Here is a 19,934-nt window from a genome sequence, read left to right on the forward strand (position 1 = left end):
TTCAGCCTAATTACTACTGATTTCTTGATATTTTTACTGGCACTACTTTTTAACATCAATTTTCTTCAGTATAACTCGAACGCAACTGCTTGAAAAAGTTACATACTTATTTCTGTAGCGTTCCTCAGATACAGGAACATGCTTCTGTTTACAAGGAGGGAGGAAAAATATGGCTTTTGAGCAGGAGTGGTAATTAAGAGAATTAGGTCCAAGGTTTGAAGGCACGGTCGAACACAGGCATGTTGAATGCGGGGAGTATGGTGGTGAGATGGAGAAATCTATGGAGCATAGACCAGGTGATCAGACTAAATGAGTGGTTATTAATTGTAGAGTTGTGGGGCAATGAATAAATCGCTGAACGGAACCGATTGAGCAGGCATGGCCTTGGAGGGGTATGGAAGCAAGAACGAGAATCTTGAAATCAGTTTGCTGGGACTGTGGGAGCCAAGTAAGGTTGGCGAGGACAGGGTGATGAGATAGTGTGACTTTGTGCTCGTGAGAACACACGCTGCAGCATTTGAATGAATTATAATTTGTGACCAATTGAAGATCCCAACTAGGAGTGTCAGGTAATACTCAGGAGATGAATGACCAGTTAATCTATTTTTACTAGTCTTATTTGAGAAGAATTTGGCTCTGACCCAGGAACAGCTCCCTGATGTTCAAGTTTAACCTTTTATCCAAAGGACAGAACTTCTAATCATTTAGCACTGAGTATTGCAATAGATTATGAACCTAGATTCGTAGCCTAATTGAGTGTCGAAACACACCACCTCTGACCAAGAGGTGAGCGTGCTACCAGTTGAGCTGACCGTTGACTTGCAACCCCTGGGTGATTGCACGTGACATGATCTATGTTAATGAGGTGATATTTTATATAATTTAATCACTTAACTGGCTATTGACACCTCATCACTATATGTATAGTAATGCATTAAAAACATTCTTGTATTTTATACTGGATGGTTATGTAACTGTTTGTACAACCTTTAATTATTGAAAGGCGTCATGCAGAGTTCTCTTGTCTTAATTTACCTTTCTTTATCTTGCAGATATTTTAGTGGATGTTTTCTGAGAATGGTAAGGCTGATGACTATGAAGGACTGCACTTAAAGCAGCATTGACTGTTTGTGCAGACTGGATGTTCCCCACATCAGTCGTACCGAACCTTCGAAAACCTCCTCTTAAAAATGGAAACGACTTCAGTGCTTGGATACACTGATCATGTTCACCTTGTAGTGTACTGCACATATATCAAATTGTAATATGAACATAGTTTCTTTTTTATATGTAATTTAATATGACTTTGTGGCGACATTTAATGAAACAATACAGATGGCAAATAACAGTTCTGTTATTTTGTGTTTTAAATGAGTGGTATACTATAAATTTTATGTTTGATATTGTAATTTATAATGTAATTATAATTTAACTGCAGGTGCATTTTAACCTGTAGCCCTGATGAAAATCTATTCAAGTACACTGTATGTGGTCGGCTAAAGTTTATCTTCTGTACCTAATACTAGTGTTGTTAATTTGAAACCATACACTGATATATTTGCCAACAAGAATTTTTGTTTTGTTTTGCCCTATCCTAGCGCTTCCAAGTAGCCTGAATACTGTTATTCATATGATGGAGCAAATCATTTCAGTTTATACAATTTTTTTAAACTAAGCTTGGAGAGTACAGTGTCTTGATTCAGGAGGCGTAACTAGCCAGGTAGGAAAAATTACACCGGTGGAGTGCTGCCTAAAAATTAGTTTAAATATGTCTTTGTAACCAGAGGAGTGAACTCAGAGCCTAGAGAATTGGAAAGCTAACCGATATAAGAATCAAAATACCAAGTTTTAACACACTATGGTGTTGGAAGTTGTGATTAGAATTTAAAAGGAGGAAAGAAAAACCCCACAAAGCTAATTGGAATGTGTAATTAGTCCTTGATGGCAACTTTGGATTGGCTCTAAACTGGCCATTGAACTCATTTCTAAGGGTAACAGGAAAAATTTCACAAGGCGCAGCATTTTTGAAATTTTAATTTGAAATAAAATGGAGAAATTTTTGTTGGTCAAAATTAAATTTGATAATGCCACTGCAGTGCTTTGGAATTTTATCTTTGCTTCTGAATGTGTACAATAAGGCAGAATTCAGTATGAATTTTTGCTAATGCCTCAGATATTTCTTCCTTTTGTCAATCTCCTGAGTCACATCCTATGTTTATGTGGAAATGGAGACATCCACAACATTCCCTGAAAACCTTGACAGGTGCATTGTGCTAAAATTTGAGATGATGCGCACAGTCCCAACTAAATATTTTAAATACTTCTAATACCTTTGACCACCTCTGACAGAAGTTAGTATCTATTTGCAATATCTAATGGAACATAAAATATTTCAATTCAGTGAATTATTGGTTACCACTCACTACACTTTGAGGGATAGATGGAAGGAAACACAAGTAGACCCAGGGCACCATGCCCGGTAATGTCATTAATTCTCAACAGATTTCTTCTCCCCACAGTAAGTTTTCTTTGGGAGGGGTGTTGGGATTGGTGAGTGATGGTAAGGAACAAGGATAAACATCATAAAAGATATCACAAATCAAAGATATTCCTCTTGTAGAAAAATCAGTTGCATCCTAATGTATCAGATTTTCAAACATATTATTTTATACTTAGTCACCATGCTGAAAGACTTAAGAGGAGATTGTCAACATGTGACTTTTGCAGCTTGAGTTTTCTTGCTCTACAATATTTTCTTTAATATAGATTATTTCAAACTGTATGTATCTTTGCATTCTGTACTATCTTAAATCCATTAGAAAATGCACTTTATTTTTAAAGAGTATTTGATACCTTTCCTTTTTAAAAAAAAACAAATCCCTTTGGTCATAGTTCCACATATAAATCAGAAAAAAGTATCATTATTCCTAATACTGCTGACAGATTTGAATTACTTTAAATCTTTGAATTTACATGATGTAAGAATGTCTTGTTAATTGAGTGTATTTTGCACAGTCATGTGTTGTGTTGCTCTCCTTGCAATTTAATTACAATATTTTTCCTCTGCTTTATCTGAAATAACGTTTGTGTCTAGCCTAGACCATCTTAATTATCTTGTTGTTCTGAGTTCTCATCTTTCGCAGAACAAGTTACAAAATGTCATCCTTAGTAAATTTCTTCATAAACCTTTCAATAAAGTCGGCTTTTGAGACACAAGGGCATTGCTTTCACAAAGATGCTTGATTATGGTACTTATTCTAAAACAAAATGTAAATAGAAAAGAGACTGCATTTATCTTTGTCTCGTCTTTGTTCCTTCTCCCCACAACCCCGGTCAAAAAATTTAATACTTTATAGCTTTTTCATAAGACTTGATTAAACCATGAGCATGATGGCCTAGATATCATGGTGCAATAACCATGAAGGCAGCTCACCACCACCTTCTCCAGGGCAATTAGGGATGGGCAGTAAATGCTGGCCTAGCCAGCGAAGCCCACATTCCATGAATGGAAAAAAAAAACAGCTTTGGGTAAATTAGTGTGTTTTATATTTAGCCATGCGGGTGGAGTGTTCATTTTTCCTCAGTGATATAGTATTTAAGTGTTGCATCCAAAGTCTCAGCTGCATCTCAGCCGCTCTGCTTTTGGCCGGACCAGTCAGTCAGGGTACTGATGGAAGTATTCAAGCTGTAATAAGCTAGGCAATGCCCATTTGTATTGGATGAATCAAGTAGATTAGTCCCATCTACCATAATTTTAATGGCATTGAAGTTTAAACTGTGTGTCGCCCCTCTGTATCTGATCTAAAACCTGAGCCCACTTTTCTCTTCACAATTGCTACTTTGGGTGATATAGAAAGTCTTTGGAAAATGACTTTATTGCACCTTTGTCGACCTTGAAAAAGTCCTGTATCTGCAGTCTACTGAAATAAGGGTTTCAAATTTTAATGAGCCAATTCTATTTGTATTTAATGATTGAGATGTTTCTTATTAGCCAGAGGCTATTCAAGCATAGTTTTTAAAGGTTGAAGGAGAAATGTCTTTGCACTGTAAAGCCTGCTTTTCCCCATAAAATGATCAGCCTAAATTTATTTCATGATGTCATGTGTAATTGGAGACTACTTTGCAACATCCACATCAGCATATTGTGCTTAAAGGGATCATTTACTGTGTTTTATTTTAATTTTATTTAGAGATACAGCACTGAAACAGGCCCTTCAGCCCACCGAGTCTGTACCGACCAAGAACAACCCATTTATACTAACCCTACAGTAATCCCATATTCCCTGCCACTTACCTACACTAGGGGCAATTTACAATGGCCAATTTACTTATCACCTGCAAGTCTTTGGCGGTGGGAGGAAACCGGAGCACCCGGCGAAAACCCACGCGGTCACAGGGAGAACTTGCAAACTCCACACAGGCAGTACCCAGAATTGAACCCGGGTCCCTGGAGCTGTGAGGCTGCGGTGCTAACCACTGTGCCACCCATGTGTTGCTGTATGTTTGCATGCATGCACCTTCCCAGTGGTTCCAGGGCCCATAAGAATTTGCAGGAAAGGTCTGTGTCCATCCTTGATATGATGCTGAAATAGAGCCGTCTGTTAAATTGTTAAAAATTTAAATTTAACAAAGCCAAAATATAATTCAACTCTGTTCTGCTATGTTTTCACAATCTGCTACTTTGTGGGTTGGCTTTCAAGCCTTTGCTCTACTTAAATCTTGATTAACAGAAATCTCTGCATCCTCATTGGCTACAGGTGAGGTCCCAGAGGACTGGAGAATAGCCAATGTTGTTCCTTTGTTTAAGAAGGGTAGTGACGAAGATGATTGATGAAGGAAGGGCAGTGGATGTTGTCTATATGGACTTCAGTAAAGCCTTTGACAAGGTCCCTCATGGCAGACTGGTACAAAAGGTGAAGTCGCATGGGATCAGAGCTGGCAAGATGGATACAGAACTGGCTCAGTCATAGAAGACAGAGGGTAGCTGTGGAAGGGTGCTTTTCTGAATGGAAGGATGTGACTAGTGGTGTTCCGCAGGGATCAGTGCTGGGACCTTTGCTGTTTGTAGTATATATAAACGATTTGGAGGAAAATGTAGCTGGTCTGATTAGTAAGTTTGCGGACGACACAAAGGTTGGTGGAGTTGCGGATAGTGATGAGGATTGTCAGAGGATACAGCAGGTTATAGATCGGTTGGAGACTTGGGCGGAGAAATGGCAGATGGAGTTTAATCCAGACAAATGTGAGGTAATGCATTTTGGAAGGTCGAATGCAGGTGGGAAGTATACAGTAAATGGCAGAACCCTTAGGAGTATTGTCAGGCAGAGAGATCTGGGTGTACAGGTCCACAGGTCACTGAAAGTGGCAACGCAGGTGGATAAGGTAGTCAAGAAGGCATACGGCATGCTTGCCTTCATCGGTCGGGGCATAGATTATTAAAATAGGCAAGTCATGCTGTAGCTGTCCAGAACGTTAGACCAAACTTAGAATATTGCGTGCAATTCTGGTCGCCACACTACCAGAAGGATGTGGAGACTTTGGAGAAGGTACAGAAGAGGTTTACCAAGATGTTTCCTGGTCTGGAGGGCATTAGCTATGAGGAGAGGTTGGATAAACTCGGATTGTTTTCACTGGAACGATGGAGGTGGAGGGGCGACATGATAGAGGTTTACAAAGTTATAAGCGGCATGGACAGAGTGGATAGTCAGAAGCTTTTTCCCAGGGTGGAAGAGCCAGTTACTAGGGAACATAGGTTTAAGGTGAGAGGGGCAAAGTTTAGAGGCGATGTGCGAGGCAAGTTCTTTACACAGAGGGTGGTGAGTGCCTGGAACATGCCGCCGGGGGAGGTGGTGGAAGCAGGTACGATAGCTACGTTTAAGAGGCATCTTGACAAATACATAAATAGGATGGGAATAGAGGGATACGGTCCCCGGAAGTGCAGAAGGTTTTAGTTTAGGCTGGCATCAAGATCGGTGCAGGCTTGGAGGGCCGAATGGCCTATTCCTGTGTTGTACTGTTCTTTGTTCTTCTTTGTTCTAATGTAACATGTGCTTTTCTGCCTGAAATATAACTATCTAGGTTGGGGCAAATAAGGTAGTTAATGGTTTTGTGCAATTCAGGGTTTTCCTCTTGTGTTCACAGTAAGGAGGCTTATCTATAAATATAATCTTGGCAGCTCATGTGGCTCCAATGGGATAAGTAAATATCTAATATTGTATTTTGTACGGAAGATGTCACAAGCTACCACACATGTTCATCTGTCCACTTCAAAAGGTAGACAATATGCCTTTGCCATCACATTCACTAAAAAGTTAATAGATTTACAAATAAAATGGGAAAAAACTTGCATTTATATAATGCCTTTCAATACATCTCTGAAGTACTTTGTGATTCATGTGATTTGCATACAGCAAAGTCAGCATGCAGGTATAGTAAATAATTAAGGCGGCAAATGGATTGTTGGCCTTTATTGCAAAGGGGATGGAGTATAAATGTAGCGAAGTCTTGCTGCACCTGTACAGGACATTGGTGAGGTCACACCTCTAGTACTGTGCACTTTTGGTCACTTTTTATTTAAGGAGGGACATACTTGAATTGTAAGCCGTTCAGAGAGGTTCATTAGGCTGATTCCTGGGATGAGGGGTTTATCTTATGTACTTACTGGAGTTTAGAAGATTAAGAGGTGATCTTATTGAAATGTATAAGATTCTGAGGGGGCTTGACTGGGTAGATGCTGAGAGGATGTTTTCTCTTGTGGGGAAATCTCGAACTAAGGGCACAGTTTCAAATTAGACGATGAGGAATTTCTTCTCTGAGGGTTGTTAATCTTAGGAATTCTGTACCCTAGTGAGCAGTGGAGGCTAGGTTATTGAATAAATTCAAGGCTGAGTTAGACAGATTTTTAATTGACAAGAGAGTCAGGGGTTATGGCTGGCAGGCAGGAAAGTGGAGTTAAGGCAACAATCAGATCAGCCACGATCTTATTGAATGGCACAACAGGCTTGAGGGGCTGAATGGCCTACACCTGCTCCTATTTCTTATGTTCTTAAGTGGGTACACTTCAAATGTGATGATGACCAGATCTGTGTTAGTGATGTCAGTTGAGGAAAAAATATTGGCCAAAGCACTGGTCATCTTCGAACAGTGCCATGGGGTCTTTTATTTCCAGCTGAGAGAGCACCTGGGGGCTTGGTTTAACATCTCATCCAAAAGATGTCACTTCCACCAGTACTCAGTACTGCACCGAACTCTCTGCCTATATCTTGTGCTCAAGTCCCTGGAATGAGATCCACAACTTTGGGAGCAATCTTTTCTTGGGGGGTCATAGAGCCACAGCTTCCACGTGAAGGTTACATGAAAACAGAAACATGCCAAGAGTCCAAAAAGCCAATAATTTTCTTCCTGAATATGTAAACTTTTTCAAACTAAAATGTTTAGATTTTTTCTCCATCACTTGAACTGCAGATCTGATCAATTTGTTACTTGGCAAAGCACTCCTATGGAGCTTGTCTGTATCCTAAGTAAAAAGCAAGGAAATGAAGATCCTAGGAAAAACCCAACAGCTCTTGAATATATTTCTGGGATTTAAAAGGCAGGTTCCATTTTAAGATCAAATAGATATCTCATAATTGTCATATGATCGAATATAATCATGTAAGGAGGCCATTAGGCCTGCCCAGTCCATGCTGATTCTCTGCAAGAGCAATCCAGCTAGTCCCACACTTCCCTGTAATTCTGCAACTTTCTTTCCCTTCGAGTATAAATCTAGTTCTCTTTGAAAACCATGATTGAATCTGCCTCAACCACCTTTTCAGACAGTGCATTCCACATCATAACCACTCGCTGCATTAAAAATGTTTTTCCTCATGTCATCTTTGGTTCTTTTGTCATTCACCTTAAATTTGTGTCTTCTGATTCTCAACCCTTCTGCCAATGGGAACAGTTGCTGTCCACCTCTTTCCAGATCCCGAATGATTTTGAACACCTCTATCAAGCGTGATGTGAAGGCCCTAAATGTCGACTATTGCACTTGGGAGTCACTAGCTGGCGCAAGAGGGAAATGGTGACACATCCTTTGGACTGGTGTGCATTGCCATGATGACCATTTGCTACAGCAGCTTGGCAACAAGTGCCAGGGTCAAAAACAATAACTCAGCGTCACTTGGGACCTTCACGTGCAGCACTTGTGGCAGAACCTGCCTCTCAAGCCATCAACAAAGGTCATCATCACCAAGAGAAGACACCCTACCTAAATAGAGTGTTTACTGCATGTCCATCATCTTCCATAGATGGAAGGATGCCAAACCATCAAAACACTCAACCTTCTCGAAGGAGAACATCTCCAGCTTCTCCAATCTATCCATGTACCTGAAGTTCCTTTTTCCCTGAAACCATTTTAGTAAATCATAAATATATTTCTACACTCAAATAGATAAGGTGTGTCATCCTAAATATTTGAGAGATCTCTAAGCTTCCACAAACATTTTATAAGACATGAGATAATTTCTGATTAAAATATGTGTAGGCAACAATGTTAGTCAAGTGAATTACTTTGGTAGGATTGCCTGATCACTAAACTAGTAAAACTCTATCTCTGCCATAGCTAATGGATCAATTTCAAAATGCATAACTCAATCTCAAGTCATTTAACAATTGTATTCACACGTGTCTTTTTGAGGCTTAATAGACCCATGCTTACATAAGTTCTCAAACAATGCCTATTTTAAAACAGCACAATCAACATTTACTAGAAAAATAAGTCAAAACCTGATGGCCTCATGTGGCTTCGATTAGTGAGTGAAATGTGCTGCAAAACCTACACAGAGGTAGTAAATAATCTACTTGCTGTTTATGAAGAAGTTCTGCAGTAAAAGGGTTCCTTTTTTATGGAATATATCAAGCTATTTTCTGTCTTTCAAATAAGTACAAAATGTACAATTTGGTTTGTATAAAATTATCAAAAATTATAAAAGATAATAAAAGGCACATGACCTGGATTGATCTTGATCAGTCAGAATAAAGCTAATTTGGATATAGTGCCTTGTACAAATATACATTATTCATTATTCTGAAGAAGGGTCACTGACCTGAAACATTAACTCTGCTTTTCTCTCCACAGATGCTACCAGACTTGCTGAGTATTTCCAGCATTTCTTGTTTTTATTTTACATTATTCATGAGTTGGCAGTGATCGTCAACAGGCTATTTGATTCAAATTCTATCTACTCCTGAAAGATGGTAAATAATACACTGCCCAAATATCATGCTCAAGCTAAAAGTCATAGATTTATTTACAGATAATATGATTATACAGAAGCATGAAATACATAAATTATCGATGGTAGAAATGGTTTAAAAGAATTTCTTCAGAACTTATTTCTTATACAGCCTGCAAGACACTTGAAGGAATGGACTTATCAACTGGTGTTTGTACATGTGTGACATTGTTCCTCAGTGTACCGATGGATACCTGCTCAGAGTTTTGTTACCCTCTGTTCTGATAGATTTTCTACCTGTACCATCATTGATAAGTAGTCATGTGTTTGTTAAGATTTCCTCTATTGGGTACTTCTATCAAAATCATATAAACTTGTTTAGGACCTAAACATTAGCAAAGATTTAATAATCTGGCGAAAATATGGAAGAGGAAAACCCAGGAAATGCACTTACTGTGTCATTACGCATAGCAACTCAAGAATTATTATGTGTGGAGACGCAGTGGTTAGCACCGCAGCCTCACAGCTCCAGTGACCCGGGTTCAATTCTGGGTACTGCCTGTGTGGAGTTTGCAAGTTCTCCCTGTGTCTGCGTGGGTTTCCTCCGGGTGTTCCGGTTTCCTCCCACAGCCAAAAGACTTGCAGGTTGATAGGTAAATTGGCCATTATAAATTGCCCCTAGTATAGGTAGGTGGTAGGGGAATATAGGGAAGGTGGGGATGTGGTAGGAATATGGGATTAGTGTAGGATTAGTATAAATGGGTGGTTAATGGTTGGCACAGACTTGGTGGGCCGAAGGGCCTGTTTCAGTGCTGTATCTCTAAATCTAAAAGAATCTAAAAATCTACACAAATAAATGGACAATTTTTACAAACATATTTTTTAAAAACTGATTCCAGCTCATCAACTACAGAGCAGGCATACACTCCTCGCAATGTTGTCAGTAAATGGTGTATCATGGATCAGCTGACTTGCTCATAAACTATAACTTTTAATGGCACATAGATTATGATCTGACTGGATCAATGAGGCTTATTTTAAAAGGGGAATAAAACAATGGTTGGAATTTATTGCCAGTTTCCCCCTGTGTATTATAAAAAAATTTGGATGAAATAAAATTCCAAAACCAAGATTGTGTCGTTGTGTAATACATGATAAAGGAGGCAAGGTGTAGAGACAAGCTGCATTAGAGAAAGGATCCTGATTAAGAAGGCATATGGTGTGTTAGCTTTTATTAGTAGGGGGATCGAGTTTCGGAGCCACGAGGTCATGCTGCAGCTGTACAAAACTCTGGTGAGACCGCACCTGGAGTATTGCGTGCAGTTCTGGTCACCGCATTATAGGAAGGATGTGGAAGCTATGGAAAGGGTACAGAGGAGATTTACTAGGATGTTGCCTGGTATGGAGGGAAGGTCTTACGAGGAAAGGCTGAGGGACTTGAGGTTGTTTTCGTTGGAGAGAAGGAGGAGGAGAGGTGACTTAATAGAGACATATAAGATAATCAGAGGGTTAGATAGGATGGATAGTGAGAGTCTTTTTTCTCGGATGGTGATGGCAAACACGAGGGGACATAGCTTTAATTTGAGGGGTGATAGATATAGGACAGATGTCAGAGGTAGTTTCTTTACTCAGAGAGTAGTAGGGGCGTGGAACGCCCTGCCTGCAGCAGTAGTAGACTCACCAACTTTAAGGGCATTTAAGTGGTCATTGGATAGACATATGGATGAAAATGGAATAGTGTAGGTCAGATGGTTTCACAGGTCGGCGCAACATCGAAGGCCGAAGGGCCTGTACTGCGCTGTAATGTTCTAATTCTAATTTCAGAGCACTTTGAAAATTGGCAAGTCACTGCTCGCTAGGACAGTCGATTATCGACAATAACATGATCACAGGTCATGCTTAAAATAAACACAACCCTAAAATAAACACCACCTAGCTGTAAATAACGACTTGCATTTATATCGTGCCTTTCATGCCCTCAGGACTTCTCAAAATGCTTTACAGTCAATGGAATACTTCTTCAAGTGTAATCACCATTGAAATGTGTGAAAATTAAACAGTGAATTTGTGCACAGCAAGATTCCACAAAGAGTACTGAGAATAACAACCAGGTTGCTGGATAAATATTGGCCAGGACACCAGGGATAACTCCCCAGTCGTCTTCAGATCGCACTGTGAGCTCTTTTACCTACACCTGAGGGAGAAGATGGGGCCTTGGTTTAACATCTCATCGGAATGACGGCACCTCCAATGGTGTAGTGCAGTTGTGCTCAGAAAAGATCCACAAACAGCAAATGAGACAAATGATCAGCTAAATTTCTTGGTGTATTGGTCGTGGAAGGAATGCTGGCCAAAGGGACTGGGAGAAAATTCTGCATTTTGAATCGTGCCATGAGATCTTGTATATTCACCTGGACACACACAAGAGACCGCCATTCAGGGATACAACATTTCACTAAAAAATAGAAGTAAAGCTGAATTTCTGTGTGTTATATACAAACCTAATATTGTTGCCTTTGCTTTAAAGCTGTGCTGACTATTAGCATTGTGATTACCCTTTTCACCTCATCTTTGTCCTTGTCCTGGGACCCTACTGTATCACAGGGATAGTTCAGTGGCTCTGCACGAGTTGTGACCTTTTGAGACCTTCGGAACCATCCGTTATTTCTCGTTGGGGAAACCAACTCGCTCCTCAAACCTCTCATCTATGCCTTTTACACCAGGAACATTAGAGTAAACTTTCAGAACATTTTCTGGCTTCTTGGAAGAAACATGAACCTTTGCTCCAACAATGCCAGCATTAGGTTGTATCTACAAACAAAAATGAATTCCATCGAAGGGATTGGTAAAATAATTCCTCCACCAGGAACCGCTGATCCATCCTAATCTAACAACTTCAAAACAGCTAAAATTCTGAACCTCATTCATAATATTACACAGATATAGGAGTCTTTATACCAGCTGTTGCATATTAACTGTTCAACGATAAAAGTTAACTCTTGCTCTGTGAATGAACATTAATTATGTACAGATATGACAACTAGTACTTTAAAAGGCTACAGTAAAGGCTTAGTTGGTAATTACACTGTCCAGCACGCCAAGTTAGCTGATGTTTGGGCACTTCAGTGGGTCAGCCATGATGAATCCCAGTTAAGTAGTCAGTGACATTCACTGCCTAGACTAAACCTATGAAATGTAACCATTTGGGTGAGATAAAAGAGAGCACCCAGCACCTTATGGACCCTAGCTTGTGTAAGTGCCTTTAGAAGGAAGCAAGAGGTGGAGGCTGGAGTAACTAGTACTTAATGGTAAGTGTAAGTTCAAGACAGACTGACGAAAAGATCTGATGGCATTTACAGTGGAAAATGTATAAAACTTAAAACACCTAACATTGAAATTGAAATAATTGATGGTTAGTATGAGCATGACACTTTTATACACCTTTAATTCAACCCTCAGATGTCTTGTTTATCTGAATTTTATTGCAAATATTTACTTCCCCAGTTCAACTGATCTACTCCCATGTCTCTGCTGGTGTTACTATTAATCCAGCCATTAGTCAATGGCCAATGTGTGATACCACTGGCAAATTTTCTTCCTGCACTTTAGGAAACCCTTCCCTTCTCTCAGTGCCTTCCTCTGATGATACTCTTTAAGACTCAGAAGGTGGAATACTACAAACAACATTTTTATAATCAACTTTAGAAAGACGCTGAGTTTTATTAAGTTTTGTTTTAAACTGACGAACAAACATTAGCATTAGATTAACACAGATCCAAAAATAGTTTGAATGATAAATTGTCACTCTATTGATAATAAAGACTTTCATCTAATCGACTTTGGAATAACAGCACACAAGATGGGACACTGATCTAAGATACACCTTAAAGTGGGAAGAGATGACAATTGGATTTGCCTTCTGCTACACTTTTCATTCACACTGTTACAGATCTACTCTGGTAAAATCATAAACTGTTGTGGATCTAACTTGTAAACGGAGGCTAGGATCTTCAATCTAAAGCCAACCTTCTTACTTGAGTTACTGTTATCTACATAGGTCCAAGACTGGGAGAGGTGTTTGGACATATTTTCATTTTGATAATCCTTTAGTTCCAATCAAAATTCAAGAGATTATTTCATGTATATATAAACCACAATATCTCCCCTCCACCCACCCATCCCCACACAAACAAATAGTACTCAGCTAATTGCAGCTTCTTTTCATCTGTAGTCTTTCACGGGACTTTTTCCACCTCAGTGCTTTCATCCATTTTAATATTTGCATAGAGTTGGGCGAGCCTTTGTTGTTGGGAGACAAGGTAAAGTGGAAGTGGAATTTTCTCCGGGTCGTTGTTTGGAAAGTTCAGGGCAATACACAATTTGTTGATTGCTGTTTGAACTTTTAGCCGGCTGGCCTGAAGGAAAAGATCATCCTCCGTTACTGAAGTGGGTGTAAGGAATTCCTTTGATGCTTTTTTAAACTGAAGGAGAAAATAAAGTAGTAAGACTCAATTAATGGATGATTGTACACATTGAGGATGTTGCATTTTGCTTAAAGTAGGAGGGGGTGGATTTTCAATTTGTTGCCATGTGTAAAGCTGATGATATGTATTAGTCACCTGTTATAAAAACTGCCTGTTTTTTAAAAAAACACTAGTTTTTCACCTTTTCCTTTTGCTTATGTTTTTGTCGTCCTGTTGCAATTTTCTCCCCACATCTTCGCGTAGATGCAGGCTGAAACCTGCAGCTCATAAAGGAGATCTACCTTCAACCTCTTTTTAGGAAAAACATATGCAACATTTTTTTTCTTTCCTCTCCTTAAGGGTCTTCTGGGATAAGGGGCTCCTTTCCCAAGTGGCCAACTTGTACGTGTGCAACTGGACAGTGTCGAGAGATCATTCATGCGAAGGGAATTAATGGGAAATTTTGGGAAGGTGGATTTGAGGTAGATGTTGAGCCATGATGGTACTGAATGGTGGAGCAGGCTAGAAGGGCCAAATGGCCTACTCCTGCTCCTATTCTGTTCTTAAGCACAGGTGGTGGTGAAAGCACAAGCGGCATCGTTCACAACCAAAACTGATCCTGTCGTCCTTCAGCCATCACCATTACAGCTCACATTCCAGCAGCCTGGGATGCTGGACATTGATTAGGAATAGGAACTCCTTATCCACAAGTGTGGTGGCCAAACGTAGCTCCTCTTACTGCTGCCATGGAATTCATAGAATCATACATTCAGCCCATCATATTAGTGTAGGTTCTTTGGAAGAGCTATGGAATTAGTCCCTATTGTCTACTTTTTCTCCTATAGCCCTGCAAATGTTTTCTTTTCAAGTACTGATAGTATTACATAAATCCAATTCCCTTTTGAAAGATACTATTGAATCTGCTTCCAATACCCTGTCAGATGATGCACTCCAGGTCATAAAAGCTCACTGCGTGAAAAACTGTGTCCTCATCTCCCCTCTCGGTCTTTTGTCAATTATCTTAAATTGAACCAAAGCACTTTATTTTAATTTTATTTAGAGATACAGCACTGAAACAGGCCCTTCAAGTCTGTGCCGACCATCAACCACCCACTTGCAGTACCCAGAATTGAACCCAGGTTGCTGGAGCTGTGAGGCTGCCGTGCTAACCACTGCGCCACTGTGCCATACTTGCTTGGAAGCTGCAAAGTAACAGCTCTGCGTGACCTGCTTTCCAACTGGTACAGTGGGGAATAGCCTAGTGTCTCCTCGGCAACTCCATCCTGACATTGGACGATTGACTCCTGCAGAAAATAATCCTTCAATGTTTACTGTATGCGATGGAATTACATGGGCAATTCCATGATCTGGCACTCCCGATAGGCCACACTGCTTATAAGAAGCATATCTCGGGAAATTATGGGTGTTAGCTTGTGATTTTTCATCTGTCAAAATCAACGAAAATTGTCTGGTGCACACTTGGGATTTCTTAAGATGTGCTCCCAATGGGTGGCGCTCCCAGTCAGAACCAATGGATTGTGGAATTGCATCTTTAAGTTAATTAAATTGTTATGATCACCTGGTTCATGGTTTGTATTAATTTTCTAGAGGTAACTTTTAATTTGAGAATTGAATTTTTTATAGTGCAGGACAAATGAAAACACCTGGTCGAGAAGCTGGCAAACAAACCTAGGGTAGTTACAAATCAGAGGGTGCCCCATGTTTATTCAGTAAGGTCATATTGGGAAGTGTAAAGACCCTACACAATGGGAACCCCTCAACTTGTTGGCGGAGATGGTGTGTCTGCAGCTACCTCAGTCAGGGGTTTAAATTATTCATATCATTTCCCAAATCAAAGAGAAGATTTGGAGTTGGAACTAATTCATTTAAATTGCTATCTTGGACATCCCACAAGCACTGCGTTGCTATGGAGATAGATGATGCAGGGGGTGCCTATTAGATGACTTTTAGAAAGCTGTTAGCTTTTGGAAGTCAGTTGGATTCAGGAGCAAAGAGGCCATTAGGAACCAGAAGTGTTTCTGTTTTGAGGCAGGCCCGTGCTCAAGCTGGGAAGTCCAGATTTGAGCGATATCACACCTCAGAACATAGCTGAAAAATTAAGGAAAATCAAAATCAAAGAAAATCAAACCTAAGAGCTGTGGTACACTTTGGATTGGTCCAGGAGAAGTGAACAAACCACCAAGATCCTGTAACATATGGGGAATCTTGGCGTGGAAGTAACAGTCAAGTAAAAGTGTTCTGCTGAGATTTAGAGTTTGAAGTATACGTCTTCAAGATTTTAAATTTAAAATATGTGTTTCTAAATTGTAGTGTTAATTTAGTAGTGTCTTGCTTTGTTTAAGTCTTGTACAGTCAAGTCTTTTGATTAAAATGTGAAATCTTGTGGCATAATACTTTCAGTAATAATTGGGAATTCGAATTTCTCTTTTTAAATGTTAACGGTCCCTATGGATCGTAACAAATAACTTTGTAAATATCTTTGCAACCTTTATCACCAAGTCATAAGGACTGTTGCTGTAATTATCAAATTTATTGGAGTGAGTGAGGGTTTGAAATAATAGAAATAAACATGGGGGCAAAAATTATACAAGAGGATTAAATGTGCTGACTATTTTACCTTCAGTTTCGTTCCAACTTTGAATTTTGCTTGTTTCCCCATAGCCAGAAAACTAATAAAAATCCGTTCCTGTTCTATAATCCTGACACCAATATTTTCATTTAATGATATGAAAATTGGCTTAAAAGGTATTAAGATCAGAGGGGACAAACGGTCTCTCCAGTACCATCGCTTCATTCGGGTGCCTTGCTTATCTGAATAATGGCCGCCCAAAGCATTAATATTTATCCTGCGTGTAAAACAAAAGGCATAGGAGCTCGTCATCAATAGATACATTCATTAGTCATATATACATATTAGAAATTCATAGATATATTCATTATACTAGCAGATCACCACTTCTCATAGCAAAAATAGATAGAACTTGAATTTATATAGTGCCTTTCACAACCTCATGACGTCCTAAAGCCCATTAGGCCACAAACAATTTGCGCACAGCAAGGTTCTACAAACAGTAACCTGATAATGACTTGATAATCTGTTTCTCTCAGTGATGTTGGTTGAGGGATAAATCTTGGGCCAGACACCAGGGAGAACTCCCCCGCTCTTCTTTGAAGTGGGGTCTTTTATGCCCGTCTGAGAGAGCACCAGAATTTGAGGGCCCTGGAAATCCATAGGTCACAATTCTGGTAGTTCTGCTGGGATGACCTTGTTGCTTTGCAGGGTTGGTGGGAGGGCACCTAACTCGCATGGGGCCTCTGGTACTACAGACATATCATCTGCCCCTGCCTGTCCCATGCAGCATGAAGATCTGTTCCCGCCTGCCATTGGGGGAAAGGGGAGGGTCAGTAGCCTCTTTTTCACTGACCACTACCAACCTCTGCAGCCTCGTTCTTTCCTACTCCTCCGTCCTTTGATATATTATACTGCCCCATCATTGGGAATATAGGAACCCAACCCTTTCCAAATGAAGGTTTATTTTGTCCCTGGTAATGGTTTCCAATAACTTCCTTACCACTGTTTCTAGGCTGACTGGCCTAGTTTCCTGGTTTATCTCTCTTCCCTTTCTTGAATAGTGTTATAATATTAAAAACCTGCCAGCCCTCTGGCACCAATAAGGTGGTGAAGGAACATTGGGGAGTTGGATTGTCTGATTTCCCTCACACAGAGGGTAGTGGAAATCTGGAACACTCTCCCTCAAGACGTTAATGAGGCAGGGGGTCAATTGCAAATGCCAAAACTGAGATTGATACATTTTTGTTAGGGAATGGTACTAAGGGTTACAAAGCCAAGGCAGTTAAATGCAGTTAAGATACAGATCAGCCATGGTCTCTAATGGCGGACCAGGGCTGAATGGCCTCCTCCTGTTCCTGTGTTCCCAATGATGGGGCAGTATAGTACATCGAGGGAGGGAGCAGTAGGAAAGAATGCAACTGCAGAGAGGTTGGCGGAAGTGAGTGGGAAAGCGATTTGTGATGATGAGTGAGTGGTAAAGTAGGAGTCTGAAGGGGAAATGGTGAAACATTAGAGGGCAAAAGACAAGGTAAGTTGGAGGTTGAAGAAAGCTTTTGCTGAACATGAAAGAGCTGTGTGGAATGATAGAAAGATGAGTTAGGATGACCATCCATTTACTATGGCAAAAAGCACACAGGTCCACATGACCATCAATTGCTTTGGAAACATAATGTATATTTTTATTCGGAAAAGAGACGCAATCTGAATTATAAATCATGAATAGTTTGAAACCTCATTTGCAACAATCGATTAAACTAACTGTGGTGTTGAAAACTATGTCCAGCAGCATGTCAGCTCATCTGGGCTGGATAACTAATCAAAGATTGTGCCCATCTTTGGAAAGGATAAGATTCGGAGTGCGGTTTAATCATAAGGACAAAGTGACCCACCAGACCACACCATTTGGATGATAGCAGGTGCACCTTCCATAGGAGCCAAATACAGCTTGAATTGCTGGATCATCAGCTCTGTCCTCCTGCACGATGCAGGTAAATTTCTTCTGCTGGTCAGTAAAAATTAGAATTGCCAAATTTCCAGAGGGGTAACTTATTATTGTTAAGGAAACAAGGCAATCAAACTTTAAGGCATTCTGAAACAAAGAAATGGATTAGCAGGTAAATACATTGCCCGGTATGGTATAGAGCAACACAGACCGGGTTTGATCCTCAACCTGGGGTAAGTCAGCCACTCTCAGCCAGCACAGCAGTAGCAGTGCATCTGTATTGGTGCCGTTTCCTGCTCCCGCCCCGAACTGGAAAACTTTATCAACTTTGCTTCCAATTTCCACCCTTCTCTCACCTTTACATGGTCCATCTCTGACACTTCCCTTCCTTCTACCCTCACCCCTTCCCCTCCCTCCCAGAACCGTAACAGGGTTCCCCTTGTCCTCACTTTTCACCCCATCAGCCTCCATATCCAAAGGATCATCCTCCGCCATTTCCGCCACCTCCAGCGTGATGCCACTACCAGTTGCATCTTCCCCTCCCTTCCCCCGTCAGCATTCCGAAGGGATCGTTCCCTCCGCGACACCCTGGTCCACTCCTCCATTACCCCCACCACCTCGTCCCCGTCCCATGGCACCTTCCCCTGCAATCGCAGAAGGTGTAATACCTGCCCATTTACCTCCTCTCTCCTCACTATCCCAGGCCCCAAACACTCCTTTCAGGTGAAGCAGCGATTTACTTGTACTTCTTTCAATGTAGTATACTGTATTCGCTGCTCACAGTGTGGTCTCCTCTACATTGGGGAGACCAAGCGCAGACTGGGTGACCGCTTTGCGGAACATCTCTGCTCAGTCCGCAAGCAGGACCCTGAGCTTCTGGTTGCTTGCCATTTCAGCACTCCCCCCTGCTCTCATGCTCACATCTCTGTCCTGGGATTGCTGCAGTGTTCCAGTGAACATCAACGCAAGCTCGAGGAACAGCATCTCATCTACTGATTAGGCACACTACAGCCTGCCGGACTGAACATTGAGTTCAATCATTTCAGAGCATGACAGGCCCCCCATTTTACTTTCATTTTTAGTTATTTTTTCTTCCTTTTTTTTTTACATTCTTTTTTACATTTTTTACAATCTTTTTTTTGCATTTATTTCATTTCATCTTAGTTTGTTCAGTTTGCTTACCCACTGTTTTTTTTCAGGTTTGCACTTGCTGCTGTTCAATATTCAGTGTATTAACACCTAATCTGTACTAATGCTTTGTCTTTCAACACACCATTAACATATTGTTTGCCTTTGCTCCGTGACCTTTTGGTCAGCTATGTGGCCTGGTCCAATCTACACCTCCTTTGTTATCTCTTGCCCCACCCTCACCTCACTTGCTTATAACCTGTGACTTTTCTAATATTTGTCAGTTCCGATGAAGGGTCACTGACCCGAAACGTTAACTCTGCTTCTCTTTTCACAGATGCTGCCAGACCTGCTGAGTGGTTCCAGCATTTCTTGTTTTTATTACAGCAGTAGTTGTAATCAGTGTCAGGATAAGGTTCCCATTTCTGACCAACAACCCTTTGTCAGTTCTGTCAACCTAAAACGTTAACCCTGTTTCTCTCTCCACAGATGCTGAGTATTTCCAGCATTTCCTGTTTTTATTTCATATTTGCAGCATCCGCAGGGCTTTGCTCTTCACATTTCTGGCTGCTGTCTGGCGAGCCTTGCTGGAA

The 19,934-nt window shown here is 40.6% G+C and overlaps 2 protein-coding genes across 5 annotated transcripts in view; one reads left to right on the forward strand and one right to left on the reverse strand.

Annotated features, from left to right (window-relative positions):
• Window positions 1-3,234, forward strand: part of LOC137375431 (thioredoxin reductase-like selenoprotein T) — a 30,378-nt gene extending 27,144 nt beyond the window's left edge. Inside the window, exon 6 of the mRNA XM_068042635.1 lies at window positions 1,053-3,234. The gene's annotated coding sequence lies outside the window, so the exon portion shown is untranslated. The remainder of the gene's footprint in view (window positions 1-1,052) is intronic.
• A 6,051-nt stretch (window positions 3,235-9,285) lies between these two features.
• The window catches only part of LOC137375432 (glutamate-rich protein 6-like), a 63,375-nt gene continuing 52,726 nt past the window's right edge, over window positions 9,286-19,934 (reverse strand). For 3 of the 4 annotated variants that reach the window (XM_068042639.1, XM_068042636.1, XM_068042640.1), the window contains 3 exons: window positions 18,161-18,316; window positions 16,317-16,545; window positions 9,286-13,696 (listed from right to left, as the gene is read on the reverse strand). In XM_068042639.1, the coding sequence (XP_067898740.1) occupies window positions 13,451-13,696; window positions 16,317-16,545; window positions 18,161-18,316 (631 nt within the window). In that variant the 3' untranslated portion in view covers window positions 9,286-13,450. The remainder of the gene's footprint in view (window positions 13,697-16,316; window positions 16,546-18,160; window positions 18,317-19,934) is intronic. The other variant, XM_068042638.1, reaches the window with a different exon arrangement.

Source organism: Heterodontus francisci, chromosome 11 (genome assembly GCF_036365525.1).
Source record: "Heterodontus francisci isolate sHetFra1 chromosome 11, sHetFra1.hap1, whole genome shotgun sequence".
In the NCBI taxonomy this organism is placed as follows: domain Eukaryota; kingdom Metazoa; phylum Chordata; class Chondrichthyes; order Heterodontiformes; family Heterodontidae; genus Heterodontus; species Heterodontus francisci.